Source organism: Pollicipes pollicipes, unplaced genomic scaffold (assembly GCF_011947565.3).
Source record: "Pollicipes pollicipes isolate AB1234 unplaced genomic scaffold, Ppol_2.1 Scaffold_4881;HRSCAF=5763_pilon_pilon_pilon, whole genome shotgun sequence".
NCBI classification, from domain to species: Eukaryota; Metazoa; Arthropoda; class Thecostraca; order Pollicipedomorpha; family Pollicipedidae; genus Pollicipes; species Pollicipes pollicipes.
In genome coordinates this window covers 26,197,680-26,221,004 of record NW_023596576.1, presented here as the reverse complement: position 1 = coordinate 26,221,004, position 23,325 = coordinate 26,197,680, and the positions used below count along the sequence as shown (strand labels likewise).

The 23,325-nt window shown below is 51.0% G+C and overlaps 1 protein-coding gene across 4 annotated transcripts; it reads right to left on the bottom strand.

The window, feature by feature from the left end:
* Nucleotides 1-786: 786 nt before the first annotated feature.
* On the bottom strand, nucleotides 787-19,873 carry LOC119100809 (U5 small nuclear ribonucleoprotein 40 kDa protein). 4 transcript variants are annotated; one of them, XM_037223954.1, is made up of 9 exons: nucleotides 12,659-13,026; nucleotides 11,950-11,960; nucleotides 11,483-11,604; nucleotides 10,329-10,464; nucleotides 8,609-8,782; nucleotides 7,813-8,021; nucleotides 7,449-7,652; nucleotides 6,904-7,069; nucleotides 787-961 (listed from the first exon to the last, which is right to left on the bottom strand). In XM_037223954.1, exons 1-9 carry the CDS (start codon nucleotides 12,709-12,711, stop codon nucleotides 912-914), a joined length of 1,125 nt encoding a protein of 374 aa, XP_037079849.1. In that variant the 5' UTR covers nucleotides 12,712-13,026; the 3' UTR covers nucleotides 787-911. The 4 variants fall into 4 exon arrangements, with proteins under 4 accessions (XP_037079849.1, XP_037079852.1, XP_037079851.1 ...); XM_037223957.1 differs by lacking the exons at nucleotides 11,950-11,960; nucleotides 12,659-13,026 and adding an exon at nucleotides 19,773-19,873; XM_037223956.1 differs by lacking the exon at nucleotides 11,950-11,960.
* Between the last annotated feature and the right edge of the window lie 3,452 nt (nucleotides 19,874-23,325).

Genomic DNA, 23,325 nt, shown 5'->3' with positions numbered 1-23,325 from the left:
GCGGAGATGTGATTATCAATCCGGCGCTCGCGCGGCCGTCCGCTAACAGGTCTCATGTTTAGTTGATGCGAGAATTTCTCCTGGGAGGCGATTTCAATTACACGGCGGCATCAAGTTTTCAGCGGCGCGATTGATTCGTCCAATTTGTCGAGCCGTCGGTGGGGCGGCGCGCCGGCCGGCGGCAGGCCCCTCCCCCGCCGTCACGCCCCCAACATTGTCATTCTAATATATTCCGGAAACAAATTGAGTAGAAAGAAAAGCACTCGCGGGGGCCGCGCACGATTGAACAACTTGGAATAAAGTTAACTTTCCGACGTAAACGGCCGCTATAAACTTGAAGGAGTGGCGGCGCAGGCGGCGCAGGGCGACACCGCTGGAGATTTGCCGCCGGCCGAGACACGGCGGCGGCGTGGAACGACGTCAGTGGCGACCGCGGCGCCCGCCGGCCGCATTACAACGAGTCGGCGGCGGCGGCGGCGCGCCGCACCATTGATTGGCCGCCGCCTCCGCCGCCCCGTCGGGCGCGAGGTGTTCGCAGCGCGCTCGATGTTCCGCCACAGACGCGTCCCATCTCGGCCTGGCGCCGCTCCCATACGCTCGATTGATTTCAATTAGTGTATTGCGGCATCGGCGGGTCGGCGGGGAGGCCACAGGCCGGGGTCGCCCGGTGCTCCCGGAGCGGGCGCCGGGGCCGGGAGCAGCTCCTCGGAGCGCCAGCGTCCCAGGCGCACACGCTCGGTACAAAGCCCGGGTTGGCGGAGCACGAGCGGGCGGCGGCCCGCGCCGACCAGCGCCACCGCTGGTACGGTTGACGCCGGCCACCCTGGCCGGCCGACATGATGGGAATGAGACGACACCGCCAGCGCGCACACGATGATGCAGATGAGGTGACAGTGATCCGCCCGGCCGCGCTACTCGATCTCCCCCAGGTAGATCTGCTTGTCGCTGGAGCAGGACGCCACTGGCGGCAGAGGGTACGTTCGTCAGACACGCGTGGCGCCGCCGACCGGCCGGGACGGATCATCCACCGACATCGGGGATGGGGGTGCGATCCGCCCCGCCGCGTTACTCCATCTCCCCCAGGTAGATCTGCTTGTCGCTGCAGCAGGACGCCACTGGCGGCAGAGGGTACGTTCGTCAGGCACGCGTGGCGCCGCCGACCGGCCGGGACGGATCATCCACCGACATCGGGGATGGGGGTGCGATCCGCCCCGCCGCGTTACTCCATCTTCCCCAGGTAGATCTGCTTGTCGCTGCAGCAGGACGCCACTGACGGCAGAGACGACAGGGCGCCACGCGTGCCTGACGGTTCGTCGGGCACGCGTGGCGCCGCCGACCGGCCGGGACGGACCATCCGCCGATATCGGGGGTGTGTTGCAACGTAGATATTCCTTAATACGTGACGGCACATATGATCTTGGTCGGACGCGTTCGCGGCGCGGGCCCGCTTTCTGTTTACACTTTCGTAAACCTAGAAAAATAAAAGCACATGTGGGGTACTAGCAAGTTTCTTCGCCCGACGACGCGTGCACCTTACCCATGGTAACGGTAAACCACGGTATTTCATGGATGGAAGGATTGTTGTGACTTCTGTTCTCGTCTGGTGAGATCGTAAGCAAACGGCGCTCCGGCCGTTGCCTCTTCGCCTGTCATCAGCTGTTGCTGAATCCTGCGAAAGACTGGGTGGGGTTTCGCTTTCTGCCATGCGCACGACACAACCAGATTTTTCTCTCTGCAGTTGTTGGGATATGAGCTGGGTCCTCTGATTATGAGTCTCTACCACTAATTTACCCCTCCTCTGCCACGGTGTTTGTCGGAAAGGCAAAAAGGGTGGGTCAGTATTTTCCGGTTAGCTCAGTGGTAGAGCACTAGACTTGTGATCACAGCCGGCCCGAATCCCCGCATTTACAAGGAAGACATTCGGATGGAGATGCGCACATGGCTGAAGGCCAAGTTCGCGGCACTATCCCGCCCTTCCCGGGACTCCATATCATCTGGCGACGGCTTGGGAATCAACTGACTGAAACGTTCTGTAAACACCAACGCACGAGACGGGGACGATGGTCCGAAGTTATCTCATCCATGATACTAATATCTCGTCTCAATCATATCATTAAGCCAAAACTACGCTGTTTCTAGCGTATGGCACGCTTTTCCTTCATCCATCTTCAGTTGTGGGCGCACAGACTAACCTGTCTGTAAATGAATCTGCTGCTCCCTTTGTCTCACCTTGACCAAGCTACGAAAAAGAAGTTTCGCGCCCAACACAGATCATGCGTTACGTCAGGTAGAATTCTTATTGTCCGGGTCCCCGCAAAACACCTAAAGGCGCAAGATCTTTGGGGCATAAATTCATGAAGTACGTCAACGGCACAGTCTTTGTTATTCAAGTCGCTGCGAATATGTCCTCGATCCTGGGTGTGTGGAAGGCCGGTAAGAGGCGCTAAGGCACAGGCAAGCATAACACCGACACTTTAATCAACTTTCAGTCCACGAATGCAGCCACTTGTTGCCCGTGTCATGAAGAATTGTTGCGCGTTTTGAATAATGGATGCTTGCTGGTACTCGGATTATGTTGCGATAACAGCCGCTGAACGGGAAATCAGCTTTCCGCCGCGACCATTCGGTGATCGTCACTTCTGTCCCCAAGCGCTTGTCGCTCATAATCCTGACCCAAATGTTATGTCGGAACGGTAATAAGCCGCCGATGGCTGTGCAGGAGTGAACATCGAGCAGCCGTACCAGAAACATGGAAAGATCGTCAATGTTTATCTGGTTTCATCATCACGCAATCAATCCTAAACGTCCGTTTGCCGGCGGATGTAGTTTGTACATGGTGGCGACCGCTTTTTCCGGCGATGGATCCGGCTGAGCCGCATCAATGGTCAACGGCGTGCGACTCATGTCGGCTATTTCTGTGAACTAGCTTACGTTAGAAGCGTTACACGCAAGAAGCTCGATGAAGTCCAGAGGATAGCATAGATCTACCGATTTATGAAAATAGCCAACGCCTGGCTCAGTACTTTATGACATTAAGTAAACAACATACTAATAAACAATCATACGCCAATACATTGCTACCTAGTACCAGTGCAGTTGGCGTCTTTTAACACACGCATGAGCTCAAAGTTAAGTCGTGCCAATCCCTGTATCGTCAATTGCATTGACCAGGAATACACCTCACCCGGTTAAGACTACATTCCGGTATAAACTGAAGAGTCAAAAAAGCAAAACCGTATTTCGTTTTTTGACGCCTATCACTTGGGGCAAGGTTACACAAAATGAGTTGGTGGGATGAACAGCAAAAAATAGTTCAGTCTAACCCCCCACAAAAAAAACGCCAACAAACGGGTATTTCCCCGGATTTCACCCACTTTGTTTTCAACGTTGGGGCGTGGAGGACCCAATACCACAACAGCATGAACAAATCTATTTTTTGTTGTAATATCCGTGTGAGACTCCACACCTTGAGCCTTCGACCCTGGACTATGCCTTAAGCAATGCACCATTAGAGACCCCACGAGGAATTAAAACGCAAGTACTGCCACAGACAGATTGGTATTCATTTTGTAGTAGCCTCCGTCATGACACCGTCAGATGCATGCCACTAATGTAATATTTACAGACACCCTCAGATGCATGCCATTAATGTAATATTCACAGACACCTTCAGATGCGTGTCATTAATGTAATATTTACAGATATCTTCAGATGCATGCCACTAATGTAATATTTGCAGACACCTTCAGATGCACGCCACTAATGTAATATTTACAGACACCTCCAGATGCATGCCATTAATGTAATATTTACAGACACCTTCAGATGCATACTATTATTGTAATATTTACAGACACCTTCAGATGCATGCCATTAATGCAATATTTACAGAAACCTTCAGATGCATGCCATTCATGCATTATTTACAGGCACCTTCAGATGCATGCCATTAATCCAATATTTACAAGGTATTCAGCCAATATCAACATTAGTCAATTGCACCAAATGCATTGGCCAATTGCACCTGTAATTTACTTGGCGATGATGCTCATCGCCAAGTGAATTACAGGCGCTTCCGTCACCTCACTTCCAATGAGTTGCCAGTCAGAATTGCAGCAAGCTATGTTGAAGCAGTTGGCTGCGCTTTGGCCGGCTGAACCGGACATTGCTACGCTTTATTAAACGACACTCCCGTAATTGTATGTGACTGCAATGGCTCAATATCATGGACGAGGTGTCAACTATGCACTGTAAACACATTTGTGGCATGTTATCTGTAACGAGTGGGGAGACCCCAACACGTTCTCCAAGCTATACCATTAGCATGCTGACATTACACTGGCAGTACTGGAAAAAGTATATAAACTAACATTTAAGCTCAAATTTAAGATCATTCGAGTAGGAACAAGCACTGAAATCGCTGGCTTTTTGTCTGGTTCCCACTGGCAACATAACGTTTGGAAACTCCTCACTGCAGAACAAAATGTATATCAGTTGCGCGCTGGAACACATGGCCACGAAACATTACAAAGACATGCCCATCAACTAATGTGTGACAGTTTAGCATATAATCATACCAAAATTAAATGTGCACTACTAATTATGTCTTCCTGTATTACAGTGCAGCCTTGATTTCCGGTGCCAAGCTCAAGGGTTTTCTGCACAATCTTCACCTTGTGCAAAACAGTGACCAGACCTTGGGCCAATGACAAACTGGTACCGTAAGATGTGGACACCTCCTCGGTGGCCAATTCAATACCGGCCGCCTTTGTGCTTGTCTCCTGGACGAAGAAATCGTCTCTAAAAATGCCATTTGCGAATATGATCCATTCTTAAAGGGAGTGTTGCGTATTTGTATGAGGGTTTGAACTGAAATAGCCATCGTGAGAATCCTTCGGTACAGTTCACAGCCCTTCCCTTCTTAAAAACCTAAGCCCCCCCCCCCCCCCCTCTCAGTTTCTGAGCTACACGATCACGATGTGCAATTATTCGGGATACTATTTCAAGGTCACCCAGGCACCCGTAACGCCATCATAACAGGCATGCAAATTTTGCCATTCTATTAGCCATGCGGCAATCAAGGCTACGACAAACAAATTGTCCAGCCGTTCATAGCTGGCGTTCGTTAGCACAATGCCTAAATATAACGGCTATCAATCGTCTTTCAATCAATGTTGTGCAAGGTACCATGATGCAATCGATCAATGACGTATTCAGGAGCATACTTATTAAGAAGAAAACCTGCGTCGTCTAGTTTTGCCACTAACAGATTTACCAAAAATTATAGGAGAGCTTTTTCAGCACATCTAATGCTTCCTCACATCTCCAAATGTGGAGCATTCCCTTTAATCGTCAAGCAATAGTTTCAAAAGAGCTTTATCCCCATATGTGGAGAAAACATTTTGATTCTTCCCTTTACAGCATTTTGACTCTTCTACTCCCTAAGAGGATTTCCTTCTTCCATTGAACAATACCCGTTTCGGGAATCAAATCGTTGAACAAATCCCCACCGCCCACACAGCACACGTTCAGTATAACCCACAGAGCCTGAAGCCGAGTGGCCCACCGCCGACTCCCGTCTCCACTTGCTGACGTCACAACAATCGGTGGCCGGTACACCCACACACAGCACACGCGCAGCATAACCCACGGAATCTGATGCCGGGCGGCCAACCGCCGACTCCTGTCTCCGCCTGCTGACGTCACAACAATCGGTGGCCCGCCCGCCAGTCAAACAACCGCCAATAACGTTTCAGTGACTCAAGAAAAATGTCTTATGCGTTTATAAGTCAAAAGTTAATAGCATTTTCTTTCACATGAAGACATAAATCCTCACGTGTATTCAGCCAGCCGGTCCATTGGTGCTGTCTTTGCAATATCCAGTCATCCTGTCCGAAAAGGTCCGTTACGGTAACCTGTTCATAACCAGCAGGAAGTTGCAATATCCTAGTTTATGCACCCAGGTTTCGTCCACTTCGTTTCCCACCTGAGTGACGAAAAATGGCATGAATTTTGACGGCTGCCTGCAGCTTCAAGTGCACTAGCACAAGCCAACCGGAAGGTTTGCCCACCCACCTACAGCGTTACTATTCATACTATTGTTGGCCATCAAAATACGCATGCACGCTCATAACACCATTATAAGTAACATCACGCTAAAGCATGACTGTTCTTTCACTGTGACACCAATGCCAGCAGTTGTGCATTTATATTTAATCTATAATGACATTAAGCTGCTTCTTTACTGCAAAAGGTGAACAACAAATCTGCTCCAGTTCAATTCTTGTCTGTTTATGAGGCAAATATTTGCAGTCACTACGCAACAACTAAGGATGACTTCAGTGAGGTCAGCGAAAGCGTTGAGTGACAATGGTCACACCATGTCAGTCTTGCATTGCTAGCTCTCCTCGAATACTGCCCGCCTTTGTACCTGAGCACTCCTCAGCACGCCCTGGCATGCAGTCCCATGCGTCATGAAGTAGCTTAGGTGACTGCGGGTAGGACCTAAGTGCGGCTGGTGTAATTCGCATTTGCATTTCATAACTGTGCCACCACACGATCAAGCGGGCAATGCTTTCAGTTTGATTAAAGCACGAATAGCAACATGTGCCGGCCGAAATCAAATTGCTGATAAAGGCTGGCCCAAAACGGAAATCCGGGAGTCAGAATCTGGCGTGCTGAGCAACCCAGTGGTGCATGTTTACACAATCTGAAGCACAAAAACAAAACAAACCGGACAGTTTACTCGTCACGCGCTGCAGTATGCGGTGACGGGGATCCCGGACAAGTTCACCTGCGCCGCTGCGGCGCGTGTCGGAGCCTGCCCGGCGCCTGGCCGGAGGAGCCCGGTCCGGTCCGCCGCGGGTGACCACGTGGAGGCACGCTCCGCTCTGGTCTACTCACAGATGGGCTCTGTCGGGTGGAAGCGGCAGTCGTTGACGCTGCCGTTGTGACCGGGCAGCTTGTACAGGATTCGCCGGCTGGTCGTGTCCCAGATGTACAGGTAGCGGTCAGAGCTACCGGCCGTTACCTTTCTGCCATCTGGCGACCAGTCGCACCGTAACAAGTTCTGAAAATAGACAAAAGGTGTCAGGTGCTACGCACGGTCTGTGGCTTTCAGGCCTGACCATGTAGGCCTCTTCCTCATCCACGCCATTTGCCGACGCATAACAGTTAACACCTCTTTCAGCAACGATACAAAGCATCAAGCCAGTCTGCCACAATGAGAGCACCAAATTGGATGAGCATGAACCACACTCGCGAACCACACAGAATACGAGCCGCAAATGTAATCTTTGAATAATTGGTCCCGGTCACAGCTACACAACACGCACCACACAGACAGCATTGCTACATTTACAGCCGGCCACATGTGGAAAAAGAACACCGATCTCAGAGCTGTAAGTCCGGTGGACGGGCCGCCCCATCGCCGGACCGGGACAGCCGACCTTCTCGAAGTTGTGCTGGTGGCCGGTGAGAATCTTGAGGCAGCGCTCACTGGGCGCGAACGGGCGCACGTCCCAGATTCTCAGCGAGTTGTCCATGGCGTTGGTGAGCAGGTACGACCCGTCCGGCGACACGGACATGCCCGTCACTGTGTCTGAGTGTCCTTTCATCCGGTACAGCACGGCGTTCTTGCGCAGGTCCCACACCTGGGCGGCCGACACCCCAAACGTTAGTAACGACGTGTGGCAGACGTCACTGCCATGGAAACCGCACGTGCACAACAACATAAAGCGGCCACAGGCGTCAGCAGTCTCTGCTGCGAATCCACCCCTCCCGCAGGGTCGCCGCTGTCCCGGCCCGACCGACCTTGACCTCGTTGTCGAGCCCGCTGGAGAACACTTGCTCGGCAGTGTCGTTGAAGGAAACGGCCGTGACCTGGTAGGTGGTCTGGAGGGTGGCGCTGGGCGTCTTCTTGCGACCGTCCCAGACCCGCACGGTCGAGTCGTCGCCGCCTGAGCAGAGCTGGGTCGGCCCACGCCGCGCCGCCGACACCGCGTTCACGAACGTCGTGTGACCTGGCCACGGTGTGGGCGGGGGGGGGGGGGGGGAGGGCGAAACGCCAGTCAGGCAGAGGTAGATCCGACGCAGCTTAAACGCCGCCTGCGCCGACCACCGTGGCCTGCTCTACAGCTCCAACCAAGGGACCCTCTAGCTCCGGACGCCTGAGTGGGGTAGGACAGCCACTGGATTGAGGGGGACGACAGGCTGGGCTGGGACGGCTACAAAGCAAGTGAGCGGCCACATAATGTCACAAATCGAGCCGACACTGACACAACTGGCGACCAGAGCAAGTAACGGAGAATGCAACTGCAACTAACCTCAGTGCCAGTAACGCCATGGCGAGCCCAGCTGTCATTTGCCATTGGGACTTTACGACGCACTAAGGGGCTAAGGCTACGTGGCGTCGCCAGTCTCTCACCCTGGCGGGAAGGGTGGGCACCGCGGGAAATCGGACCACGAACCTCTGGTTTCCCACATGCCCAGCTGAACCTCTTCACTACCGGGACCGCGAGGCGCGCCGTTGGATCCGCTCGGCGCCAGCGCTCAGACGCCACGCCGGCTGGCAGAGACCCGCCCCGCCCAGACGGCCCCGGGCGCTCACCACGCAGTTTTCGGACACGCAGGCCGCTGACCACATCCCAGATCGCCACCGTTTTGTCGGTGCTGGCCGTGTAGAGCCGGTCGCCGTCGGTGGAGAAGCACAGCTCCATCACGGCCCCCGTGTGGCCCGCCATGCAGGCGAAGTTCTCACACTCTCCGTACGTGTTCCACAGCACTGGCGGTCAGGACAGCCGCGGTACAGTCAAACGGCCGCGGTACAGTCAAACGGCCGCGGTACGGTCAGACGGCCGCAGTACGGTCAGGTGGCCGCGGTACGGTCAAACGGCTGCGGTGCGGTCAGATGGCCGCGGTACGGTCAAACAGCCGCGGTACGGTCAAACGGCCGCGGTACGGTCAGGCGGCGGTGGTACGGTCAGGTGGCGGCGGCACGGTCACACGGCCGCGGTACGGTCAAACAGCTGCGGTACGGTCAAACGGCCGCGGTGCGGTCAGGTGGCGGCGGGTACGGTCAGGTGGCGGCGGTACGGTCAGGTGGCGGTGGTACGGGTCAGGTGGCGGTGGGACGGTCAGGGCGGCGGCGGTACGGTCAAGTGGGCGGCGGTACGGTCAAACGGCCGCGGTAGGGTCAGGTGGCGGCGGTACGGTCAGGTGGCGGCGGTACGGTCAACGGCCGCGGTACGGTCAGGGTGGCGGCGGTACGGTCAGGTGCGGCGGTACGGTCAGGGTGGCGGCGGTACGGTCAGGTGCGGTGGTACGATCAGGTGGCGGTGGTACGGTCAGGTGGCGAGGTACGGTCAGGGTCGCGGCGGTACGGTCAGGGTGCGGCCGGTACGGTCAAAGCGGCGCGTACGGTCAGGTGGCGGCGGTACTGTCAGGTGGCGGCGGTAACGGTCAGGTGGCGGCGGTACGGTCAGGTGGGCGGCGGTAAGCGGTCAGTGGCGGCGGTACGGTCAGGTGGCGGCGGTACGGTCAGGTGGCGGCGGTACGTCACACGGACGGGTCAGGTGGGCGGCGGTACGGTCAGGTGGCGGCGTACGGTCAGGTGGCGGTGGTACGGTCAGTAGCGGCGGTACGGTCAGGTGGCGGCGGTACGGTCAGGTGGCGGCGGTACGGTCAGGTGGCGGCGGTACGGTCAGGTGGCGGCGGTACAGTCAGGTGGCGGCGGTACGGTCAGAGGTGGCGGCGGTACGGTCAGATGGCAGCCATGGCGGAGTCGCCTGCTCACAGGTCATCTTGGGACGCACAGCACAAACACAACCCCGAAACACGACTGCCGGCACACCCCAACATCAGCTTCATCACGGAATATGAAGCTAAGCGTATTACTAATCTCATCGTGATAACCTTAATTTGCATTTCTAAAACGCACTTTCTAACGCCCTAAAATAGTCACATATATACCTTAAGTGCGCTGCATGGCAGCCATGGCACAGTTCAAGCCCATCCCCACAATATTCCCCTTGGCATCTGTTAATTTCTGGACGTTCGGCATCATAAATTCTGTCTACAGATACGTGTCTATAGATGAGTATAAAATGCAATACGAATTTAGCTCGCTGTTTTACACGTCTAGGGGAAATTCTACACGAACCAACAACATCAAGGATTATTGGGCAGGTGACCAACGCATCAGAAGACCCATGGAAAATTTCGCGGCCATCACTGCTCTGTGCACACTTCCCGGTGGAACGCAATAGCCCTCCCCAGAGGGGGGGGGGGGGGGGGGGGCGTCAGAGCTCGGGGCCGGGGGCGTGTCTCACGTATTTGTCGGTCGAAGCCTGTGGAGGCGAGGAACTGGCCCTCCGGGTGGAACCTAGTTGCAAATATGTCGCCGCTGTGCCCGGTCAGCAGCATGATGGGCGCCAGCAGGCTGGAGGTGCGCGCTGGCCCCTGCGTCTGATGGAACCGACACCCACCTCCAGTCAGCGCCGGTACACACCGCTAGGCCGGCCACCAACGGCGGCGGCAGCAGCAGTGGCATGCATACTCAGCTGGTGCATTCGGTGCCTAAGTCAATTCCAACTAAGTAAGAGCAAACTATTTTTTCAACAATGGTTTATTGGTTTTCTCCAGGTTCTACACGATGACAGCAAATGGCATCAGCATCAATACACCCCATGCCTTGCTGCAGTGCATCACACAATATATTGTAGCAAACCTGGTATATGGTATATGGTATGTATGGTATGTATGGTATGTCACTCTCTCTTGCTCTCTCACGCCCAGGCCCCCACGCCCCACGCCCGCTCCCTCTCCCTCCCCTCTCCCTCTCCCTCTCCCTCTCCCTCTCCTCTCCCTCTCCCTCTCCCTCTCCCTCTCCCTCTCCCTCTCCCTCTCCCTCTCCCTCTCCTCTTCCTCCCTCTCCTCTCCCTCTCCCTCTCCCCTCTCCCTCTCCCTCTCCCTCTCCCTCTCCCTCTCCCTCTCCCTCCTCCCTCTCCCTCTCCCTCTCCCTCTCCCTCTCCCTCTCCCTCTCCCTCTCCCTCCTCCCTCTCCCTCCTCCCTCTCCCTCTCCCTCTCCCTCTCCCTCTCCCTCTCCCTCTCCCTCTCCCTCTCCCTCTCCTCTCCCTCTCTCTCCCTTCTCCCTCTCCCTCTCCTCTCCTCTCCCTCTCCCTCTCTCCCTCTCCCTCTCCTCCTCTCCCTCTCCCTCTCCCTCTCCCCCTCTCCCTCTCCCCCTCCCCCTGCCCTCACCCCTCTCCCCCTCCCCCTTCCCCCTCCCCCTCCCTCCCTCCCCTCCCTCACCCCTCCCCCTCCCCCTCCCCCTCCCCTCCCCTCCCCCTCCCCTCCCGCTCGCGCTCCCTCTCTCTCTCTCTCTCCTCCTCTCTCTCTCTCTCTCCTCCTCCTCTCTACTCTCTCTCTCTCTCTCTCTCTCTCTCTCTCTCTCTCTCTCTCTCTCTCTCTCTCTCTGGAGTCTTACATAGCTGGCCACTTCATTACTGGCACCAGATGTGGCCAGTATGCCAGTCTTCTGTTTCTTGGCTGCCACCATCTGCAGTTCATTGCCCTTTCTCTTCTCAGTCATTGTAGGAACTGGCTTCCCTGTGTAGCAGATCACACAACAGGAGTCAGACAAGTGGACAGTTTGATGAAGATGATGAAGATGTGGGACAGATGGGACTCTTTCTATTTTAAAGCAATGTTTGGTATGATTTTACCATGAACAGGAAAGAGGCTGTTGATTGGTAATACCTAAAAAACCCTAACCACCACATCAGTACCATAAAGTGGGACCTGTTTGATATGCAAAGATAAAGTGGAACAGGCTTTATGCAGAGCAGTTGATGAAACTCAGCAGATTTGACAGATGCACAGCAAATAATATAAATGAATGATCACAAATGATTTCATAAATCAAATAAGGACATGAAATATTATCCCACTTACTTAATTCAAAGCTGAAGTAGAGTTTCAACTACATTTTACATTAGGCAAATTAATTATTCACTTATACACAAATGTATGCATCAAAACCCATGCTAACACATTCATTTATGAAAGTGAGACCATGTTTGCCTTACAAAATAAAAAAGAGCAGACGTTGCAAAACAGTCTGCAAAACTCAGCAGATTTCAAACATGCATAGTGTGGGGTTATGTGAGATATGCTAGGGTATGCAAGATTTGAGATATGCCTTTCCATAACATAATAAACACTATCTTAAGGAGTTTCAAGTCATACAGATTGGATGCACATAGAATACACAATATGACCTACATCACTCATGCACATCTATAATGCAAATTAACAAATAACATCATTCAATTAAACCTGAAACCAGCCAACACAGTGATACTGTAATAATGACAGGCAATAGCAGAGAATAAGGACAAGAAAGAACATGTTTTGGGCACTCAAGAGAGCACTGGTAACTAAAATTTGAAGGCATTGTATTGTAGCCATGATGAATGACAGTAATTACATCAGGGTTGTCCATAACTATGATACACAAAGAGGGGAAGAGGGGGTACTGATGGAGCATTACAGAAACATAACAGAGAGGGAAGGGGCACTTTGGTTAATGTAAGCCTATAGATAGTCAGACATGATTGCAGATAATGCTGAAATCTTCAACAACAAAAATCAAACTGCAAACCTTGACATTGTTGCCTTTCTCTCATGATAGGTACTATTTGCCACTATTGCCATGCCACTATTTTTCTTGCTTCTCTAGCCCAGTTAAGGGTTGACAGCCACCCCCTTTTAAGATGCTGCACTTATCTCAGTTGTGGAGTAAACAGGAGTAGGTACAAGGAGGTTTACCAAGGAAAACCATTACTAGCGAGTGACAAGAAAAATGGCTAAAAAGTGGCACCAAATGTGTAACACTTCATGGACTGCCCAATTTAACTCCCAAATGCTGACATGTGCTTTCCATGCCTCAACTTCCTCTTTCCTATATCAAGGATTGCTGAAAGTATAATAAAATATTTCATGCATTCTTGTTACCTTGGCCCCATACATTTTTATGGTTCTTGATGCTGCTTGCTGCGCAGCAATGTGACCGCGCGCAGTAATGGCGCCGGTGTCGCGGCCGCTGTGTGTGCGCGGCGCTCGGGAGTTCGCCATTGTAACTATAAAAAAATTTGAAGGTAAGAGCATGAATCTACCTGTTTTGTGATCATTTACGATATGTCCTGCCTTAAACACAACAAATGGTGTACAATGATTTTTTCTAATGTTGGGTAGGAAAGTACACCCTGACCGTAAGTAATCTAAAAACAGGTAGATTCATGCTCCTACCTTCACATTTTAACATTTATGATAGCGAGCTCCCGAGCGCCGCACGCACCCCACTGCCTCGACTCCCCAGCGCTGTTTCTGCGTTGCCGCTGCATAATTATAATGTTTCTGCTTATCAAGAACCATACAAAATGTACGAGACCAAGGTAACAATAATAATGCAATGAAAAACGTTTCTTATCGCGTCTAGGTACGTTTATGAAACAGACAGGCCAGAATAGTCCAGAACATAGCCTAAACTGGACTAGTCCAACCTAACCTAACCTAATTTAATGTAACCTAACCTGGCCTAGCCTAACAACCTAACCTAACCAAACCTGACCTAACCTGACCTGACCTGACCTGACCTGACCTGACCTGACCTAACCTAACCTAGTCTAGCATAGTCCATCAAGAACCATACAAAATGTACGGGACCAAGGTAACAATAATGCAATGAAAAATGTTTCTTATCGCGTCTAGGTACGTTTATGAAACGGACAGGCCAGAATAGTCCAGAACATAGCCTAAACTGAACTAGTCCAACCTAACCCAACCTAACCTAACCTAACCTAATTTAATGTAACCTAACCTGGCCTAGCCTAACAACTAACCTAACCTAACCTAACCTGACCTGACCTGACCTGACCTGACCTGACCTAACCTGAACCTGACCTGAACCTGACCTAACCTAACCTAACCTAACCTAACCCAGTCTAGCATAGCCAGTAATTTTTTTACTTTGGTACCTGTACGGCCGACGGAGGGAAGAGCTACGCTGGCTGCAGGGTTTCGAGTACTGGTGTGCTGGGGAAATGCTGAGGCATCAGCTGTCATTGTGACGTCACTGAAAATGGTTTGCATAGATCGGGATCGTGTTTTTTTGGGGGGGGCCGACTGAAGGCCAAAAAACTTTTGCTAGTGATATGTCACTGGTATTCGGCTGGGTATGTGACGTCACTGGTCGTGAGTTTTTAAGGCTCTTTTGGGTCCACTGAATGCCGTAAGGCATCAGCTGGCGATGTGTCGTCACTGGTATTCGATTAGACATCAGGCGCGTCCGGCCTCATTCCGTGTTTACTTTTCGTACCTGTCTACTGCAAGCATTTGCGTGCCGCATAAAGGTTTGACCGAATCACCTGAATGTGTGATGTCACCAATTATCACTTAATACGAGTGCACTTAGGCCCCACGGCCACGGTGTGCTATGGTCCGCGAAGTATCACCGGATAGCGTGACGTCACTGGTATTCGAATAAATACTGGGTGCAACAGGCCGTGCTTCATTTTTTCCTCTGAACCCGTCTACTGCAAGCACTGACGTGCTGGATGAAAGCTGCCGAACCACCTGAGTGTGTGACGTCACTGGCCATGAGTTTCACCGGTGCTTTTGGGCCAACTGAAGGTCACAAGGTGTCAGCTAACGACGTCACTGCCATATGACTGATTGTACGACGTCAATGGTCGTGGGTTTTCACGGGCCCTTTAGGACCGACGAAATGCCGTAAGGCATCAGCTGGCGATATGAAGTCACTGGTATTCGGCTGAACATCAGGTAACGGCCATGCTCCATCTACACCTTTCGTACATGTCTACTGCAAGTATTGGCGGATTTTTTGCGGCCAATTGAAGACCATAAAGCATCAGCTAAGGATGTGACGTCACTGGCATTCGACTGTGCGTGATGTCACTGGTCATGAGATTGGTCGGCCTCTTGTGGGCCGGCGAAGGTCATACGGCATTAACTGATGATGTGACGTCACTGGTGTTCGAATAAACTTCAGGCGCGGCAGGCCATGTTCCACCTTTACCCTTGGTACATGTCCATTGCAAGCATTGCCGTGCTGCAGGAAGGCTCTGCCGAATTACCGTCGACACGAATAACGTCACTGACCATTAATTTGTATACTCTTTTGAGCCCACTATAGGTCACAAGGCATCAGCTGACGATATGACGTCACTGGGTCTCGACTAGACATCATGCGCAACAGGCCATGCTCTACCTTTACTTTTTGTACCTGTGTGCTGCAAGCATTCGAGTGCTACACCAAGGCGATGCTGAATCATATCAGTGTGTGACGTCACTGGTCATGAGTTTATACTGGTTCACCTGGGCCGCCCAAGTCCACAAAACATAATATCCCGTGGAGTGTCACGGGAAGATATCACATCAATGGTATTCGGCTTAACATCAAACGCAACAGGTCATGTTCCATCTTTACCTTCGGTACCTGTCTCTTGGAAGTATTGGCGTGCTGAATGAAGGCTCTGTCGAATCTCCTGAGTGTGTGACGTCATTGGTCAAGAGCTTTTTACGGGATCTTTTGTACCCCTTATACGGTATAATGCATCAGCTCACGATATGACGTCACTGGCGTTCGACTTAACATCAGGCGCAACAGGTCCTGTTTCATTTTTGCCTTTCGTACCTGTAAACCTATTGGCGAGCTAAATGATAGCTCTGTCGAATCACCTGAGTGTGCGACGTCTTGGGTTTTTACAGGCTATTTTTGGCTGAGTGAAAGCCATCAAGCATCAGCTAACGATGTGTCGTCACTGGTAGTCCACTGACTGTGTGACGTCACTGGCCATAAGGTTTTACATGCCTTTTTGGACCGACTTTACGCCGTTAGGCATTAGATTACAATATGACGTCAATGGTATTCAACTAAATATCAGATGTAATAAGCCATGTTTCGTCTGTACCTTTCGCACCTATTTGCTGCAAGTATTCGCGCGATACATAGAGGCTCTGCCGAATTACCTGAGCGTATGGTGTAACTAGTTATGAGTTAACGCGGGTTTGCTCGGGCTGACTGAAGCACATAAAGCATCAGCTGACGATATAACGTCACTGGTATTCGACTAAACTCCAGGCGCGACACGCCATGTTCCATCTTTACCTTTCGTACCTGTCTATTGCCAGCGTTGGAGCGCTGAATGAAGGCGCTGTCGAGTCTCCTGAGTGTGTAACGTCATTGGTCATGACTTTTACGGGTTCATTTCAAGCCCCTATACGGCATAATGCATCAGCTGACGATATGACGTCACTGGTGTCCGACTTAATATCAGGCGCAACAGGCCGTGTTCTATCTTTACCTTCCGTACCTGTCTATTACAAGTATTGACGTGCTGAATGAAGGCTCTGTCGAGTCTCCTGAGTGTGGGTGAACACTCAGGTGAATCGGCAAAGCCTTCATATAGCACGTGATGCTTGCAGTAGCCAGGTACGAAAAGTAAAGATGGAACATGGCCTGTTGCGCCTGAGGTTAAGTCAAATACCAGTGACGTCATATCGTCAGCTGATGTATTTAACCCTATGGGATGTTCAAAACAGCCCGTAAACACTCATGACCAGTGACGTCACACACTCAAGAGACTTCACAGTCTTCATTCAGCACGCCAATGCTTACAATAGACCGGCACGAAACGTAAAGACGAACATGGCCTACCGCGCCTGGTATTTAGTAGAATACCAGTGACGTCACATCGTCAGATGCTGCTTGATGTCCTTCAATCAGCCCGAGTAAACCCGTGTAAACTGATGACCAGTTGCATCACACGCTCAGGTGATTGGGCAGAGCCTTTATGTGGCGCGCGAATACTTGCAGTAGATAGGTGCGAAAGGTAAAGATGAAACGTGGCTTATTGCACCTGATGCTTAATTGAATACCAGTGACGGCATATCGCTACATGATGCCTAACGGCCTTAGGTGGGCCCAAAAAGGTCCGTAAAAACTCATTACCAGTGACGTCACACATTCAGTAGATTACCAGTGACGACATACCGTTAGCTGATGCCTTTTGGCTTTCACTCAGCCAAAAATAGCCTGTAAAAACTAATGACCACACACTCAGGTGACTCAGCAGAGCCATCATTCACCTCACCAATTGTTTAACAGGCGCGAAAGGCAACGATGGAGCATGACCTGTTGCGCCTAATGTTAAGTCGAACACCAGTGACGTGGTATCGTCAGCTGATGCATTATACCATAAAGCGGGTTGAAAAAGCCCACAAGTCTTAACCAGTGACGTTACACACTCAGGAGATTCCACAGAGTTTTCATTCAGCACGCCAATGCTTGTAAAAGACAGGTACGAAAGGTCATGATGTTACATGGAACGTTGCGCTTGATGTTGAGTGGAATACCAGTGACGTCATATCATCCCGCGATGCTTCATGGGATGTGATGCTTTGTCACATTGGGCGGCCCACGTGCACCTGTATAAACTCATGACCGGTGACGTCACACACTCAGATAGTTCAGCATCGCCTTGATATAGCACGCGAATACTTGCAGTACAGGTACGAAAGCTAAAGATAGAACATGGCCTGTTACGCATGATGTCTACTCGAAAACCAGTGACGTCGTATGGTCAGCTGATGTGGTATGGGCTTCCGTGGGTTCAAAACAGTCTATATAAATTCATGGTAATTAAAACACTGAGGTAATTCGGCAGAGCCTCTGTCGCGCCTGACGTTTATTCCAACACCAGTGACGTCACATCGTCAGTTAATGCCGTATGACCTTTCGTCGGCCAAAAAGAGGCCGACCAATCTCATGACCAGTGACATCACATACAGTCGAATGCCAGTGACGCCACATCGTTAGCTTATGCTTTATGGCCTTCCGTTGGCCCCACAAATCCATAAAAACTCATGACCGGTGACGTCACACATACACAGGTCATTCGGCAGAGCCTCCCTTCACCACGCCAATGCTTGCAGCAGGCAGGTACGAAAGGTATAGGTGAATCATGGCCTGCTACCCGATGTTCAGCCAAATACCCGTGACGTCATATCATCAGCTGATGCCTTACGGCATTCGGCCGGTCCAAAAGAGCGCGTGAAAACCCACAACCATTGACGTTACACAATCAGTTGTATAGCAGTGACGTCCTTAGCTGATACCATGTGGTCTTTAATGGGCCCAAAAACACCGGTGAAACTCATGACCAGTGACGTCACACACTCAGGCAATTTGGTAGCTTCCATTCAGCACGCCAATGCTTGCAGTAGACAGGTATGAAGGTAAAAATGAAACATGGCCTGCTGCGACCAATATTTAGTCGAAGATCAGTGGCGTCATGCTATCCGATGGTACTTCACGGAACATGATACACCGTGGCCGTGGGACCTAAGTGCACTGGTATCAAGTGATAATTAGTGACATCATACATTCAGGTGATTCGGTCAAACCTTTATTCGGCACAAAAATGCTTGCAACAGACAGGTACGAAAGGCAAAGATGGAATGAGGCCTGTTGCGCCTGATGTTTCATCAAATACCAGCGAGGGCATATGGTCAGGTGATGCCCCATGGCATGCATTTGACCCGAAAGAGCCCTAAAACCTCACGACCAGTGACACCATATACCCAGTTGAATACCAGTGACAGCATATCGCCAGCAAATGCCTTATGGCCTTCATTCAGCCCAAAAGAACCCAGGTCAATGCAAAACCACTTTCAGTGACATCACAATGTCAGCTGACGCCTCACAGCATTTCCCCAGAATGACAGTACATGAACCCTGCAGCCGGCATGCTCTTCCCTCCGCCAGCCATACAGGTACCAAAGTAAAAAAGTCACCTAGCCTAGCCTAGCCTAGCCTAGCCGAGCCGAGCCTAGCCTAGCCTAGCCTAGCCTAGCCTAGCCTAGCCTAACCTAGCCTAACCTAACCTAACCTAACCTAACCTAACCTAACCTAACCTAACCTAACCTAACCTAACCAAACCTAACCTAACCTAACCTAACCTACCTAACCTAACCTAACCTAACCTAACCTAACCTAACCTAACCTAACCTAACCTAACCTAACCTAACCTAACCTAACCTAACCTAACCTAACCTAACCTAACCTAACCTAACCAACCTAACCTTACCTAACCCCCACCCTATCCCCTTCGACCCAGTGTCCCATTGGCATCCATGTTCCATGCCTCATTCCCAGGCACAAACGTCGTATTTCCCCATGTTTCCCCATGTATTTCCCCATTTCCCCATGATCAGTCTGCAAACAATATGGAAGACTGCTTGGATACGCAAGAAACACATTTTATTGAATTCTTGTTACCTTGGCCTCGTACATTTTTGTGGTTCTTGATGCACCGTAATGTTGTGATCACGCGGTAATGTTGCAATCACGCATAGCAATGGCGCCCGGGTCGTGGTTGCTGCGTGTTTGCGCTCGGATGTTCACTATCGTAGTTATTTAAGTTCCAAGGTAACAGCTTAGATGACCTGTTTCACGATTAATTACGATATGTTCTGCCTTAAAAACGACGATTGATGTACAATGCTCTTTCTTAACATGAGGTAGCAATGTATACCCTGACCGCAAAAACATTTAGGCAACCGGTGAAGGCCAACACTTGCACCACATTTTACATACACTAAAGAGTACAAGTGCCCTCATCGAACGTAAATCCGTTTCATTGAGACAGAGACCATGATACAAAAAATAAAACAATAACATCACGTTATCATACCTTCAAAGTTTGATAGTCAGAAACACGACCGCCAGACACCGGTCCAACTCGACACGCGCCCGTCTATAAGAACGATGACACGATATTGACGCACGAAGAGCATTTCGATGAACGAAGGCCAGCTCTACGGTATAATGTATTTCCTCACTATTTTCGGATGTATTTAGTACGAAATGCATTCTTTTGCGTTATCATATTTTACCTATCCAAGCTCACTGTATATATGTTCGATCTCGTTGTACTATTTCTTTCGGTGCAAATGCTGCCAGATCTGGGAGAACGATCGAGAGTTCCCTTCGTTGTACTATCTTCTGCTCACAATGTACATTCCCATTCACTACATTGAGCAAGGATCCAGTTTCCTTTCGAGTTGGGGGGATGAATGTCAGCTATTCATTGCGGAAGTCATCACCACTGTCAGCATCCTTATGAGCGGGGGGCTTCCGGCCGGGGGTGTCAATTTCGGTAACTTATGGGGGCGGGGGGCGAACCGAAGGCCCGACAGCCTCTCCCAATTTTTTTCTGATCGGATTAAGCCCACATTGTCTTGATAAAACGCAATAAATGTTTTTAATCTTGGCATAATTTATAAAAGCCTTTAATCTAAGCAGTATGGAAGTCACGCAGGGCTTGATCCAGGGAGCAGGCACAGGACGCACGCATCTCTTCTGATCGGCACGTGAAGGCGCCCCTTTAGAGGCCACCTCGGGGCCCGATGGTGCTCTTCTATGGCGGTCATGGGAGGCGGCGCGCAAGTGGTTGGAGGGACAGGGACAGGGTTAGCCATGAAGGGCTTAGGTCATTCCCATATTCCAGAGCCTTTCACTTTAACCTCACAAACCATTGCGTGTCTTACGGCGCTAGGTATGTGAAATGCATTGCATTGTTTATTCGCTCGGCTGTTACGATTTGTATCTGGTGGTGAGAGCAACCATAAATGTTTGTAATGAAAGTGGTACGAGACGCCACTACGCAGAAAGATCAAAGAAGATAGTCTTTGTGTTGTGATCATCTTTTGTCTACGTTTTTTGTTATTGTTGTTGTAGCATTCCAACCAAAAACATTGGGAGGGGCCAAGCCAACGTTGTGGGGGGGGGGGGGGGGGTAGGGGACAGCTCAACATTAGGAGGTGGACAGGACCCTCACAAAAGAGTACAAATTGACACCCGTGCTTCCGGCCATGGCCAGAAGGCAAAAGGCAGTCTGAGTGACCATACATCTCATTCAGTGAGCCAAGTGCCTGACAACAAACTTTCTCTATTTAGTACATGTGCTTTTCAATGCATAATTGTCGTGACTGTGTCCTGGAACGTTTGCATGATGTTGGAGATGCCGTCAAACTGGTCGTGCGAAATTGCCACTCTAGCACTCACCTGCAGTACTTCAACTTGTCGAGAGGTGACGGTGGCGGTGCTGGGCGTGTTTGCTGAAACAATTACCGTTATGAGCTCATGTTTTGACCCTTTTTTGTAGTGTCCTTGCATATTTATTCGTGAGTTTATGTTGTTTGCCTGTATTCACATGTTAGGTTGTAGCGCCGTTCTTAGTTGTTCGATTGCAAATCTTACTTCCATAATAACAGGCATACATATGTCTACCTTATTGAATTATTCGTGTGATAAGCCCCGCGCCACTTCTTATATTATCACGCAGCACGAAACCGCCACGCCTTAGCCATGTTTGTTAGCGCCGTAGTCCATGTTTATGTGTCAATATCTCCATCTCGCATAGTTTTACACATTGCGTATATCTTGGAATTCGACCAGTCTATTCGACCGGTCTATTCGACCGGTAGACCAGATTTTCCACGAGTGCAATCGATTGATTTTTGTCACGACGGGCTAAATGCGTCACGAATGCTTTGCTCAATGACTCCTCGCGGGCCGGGACGGAGGGAGGCCTTCGCGTCACATAGACAAGAGTTCCTCGCGAGTAGCGACGGAGGAAGTTCTACGCCGCACGTAGGCAGTTGTCATAACTGTAGGTTGAAAGGCACCACTTGTTACAAAAATTAGGGAGTTGACTGCTGCTCTATCTCTCCGCGACTCAGAGATGAGATGGGACGCATTTGGACATGCCGCTAGCCGCTATTGATAGCGGAAGTTTCGCGTGCAGCGCACCGTTAATGGATTTGCGAACCTCAGAACGTGAGATTCGCTTTTCAATTGCCTTCTTGCGACCCTCAGAAGGTGGAGGTCAGAAAAGGGTGCTGGGCTGTCAGAAACGTTGTTTGAATTTTTCGTAGGTGGATTGGCTTGCGACCACCGAAGGGGGTTAACTCAGATGGCAAGGGTAGCTGACCAGCACTGACAGTGGATTCGGTCACTGAGGGTTCCGTTGTGAGAACCATTCCAGCGACTCCAGAAGGCGAGGTTCGCACATATGAGCTAACGGGAAATTCCGGGGACTTGAGTGATTCCCGCAAATAAGTGTTGTGAGGCGATGAAGGATTCCGACGACTAAGCATTATAGCGGATAAGAAATTCCGGCGGGCCGGCGTGTGGTGGGGCACAATTCAGTAAAGATAGAGGGAGGAGGATGCGTGGTCATAGCGCGATGAACCTTACATCAGGTGGCTAGTATTTACGGGGGATAAATTCCGAGGTATACCTGGTGTATGACTGTACGTTTCCGCTCAAAATTATGGGGGCCTGATCGTTGCACATGTGCGTACTGTGTGTAGCGACCACACAACAAGTCTCCCTTTAATGTGACCAGTGACATGCTTGTATGGGACGGTGAATGTATGGAGTACGTGTAGCCGTATTCAAAATATTCTGCAATACACGTCATGTGCGAGCGCGTAACTTCAAGACATGCAGGAACAACGCCTAAATTATCAGTCAGTGACGTCAGTCAAGTAGTCACAGCGCTCATTGCTTTAATACAAGTTGGGGTTTGGGAGCCTCGTGTGCTAAAAAGAATCACTTTGCGCCAACTTGCCTATTTCTGCTGACTTCCACAATAAGCTAATGACCATCAGTAGCGCAGGCAGAAAGGGGAAGGTGCGCAGGGAGCACGTACCCCTCCCCCTCGGAACCGGCTATTAAAGGCCCAATTTGAGGGACCGAAGGGCCCGAAAAGCCAGCCGGATGTTTCATTCAGGGGCTCCGGTCCGCAGGGCCGGGCAATCCAATACCTGCCAGGGGGTCCTGCGCGCTGATCAGGGGCCCACTGAGTCCATAAGGGCCTACACTTCGGTCCGACTCCACCAGTAACTCACAGTCGGCTCCGTGGCGGTATGGGCTTGAGGACCGATTCCCCAAGTAGGGACAAAGCCGGAGCTTGCAATTTATATTGCTCGGGGGCCCCATAGCGCCTAACAGGGGCCCTGTGTTGTGAAGGGCTCCGAGTCGGCCAGAGGCAGTGTTGCCTAGACGGCCCACGGGTCTAACGATCAAGGGCCTGATTGGAGGGTCTAAGGGCATAAAGGGCTAGTCAAATTCTTTTTCAGGGGCCTGTCTTGAAAAGACGGACCCTCAAGTAACGGTCAGAGGGCCCTTTGCGCCGATTGGGGACTCCCGAGTCGATATCAGCCTATATCTTGGTCAGG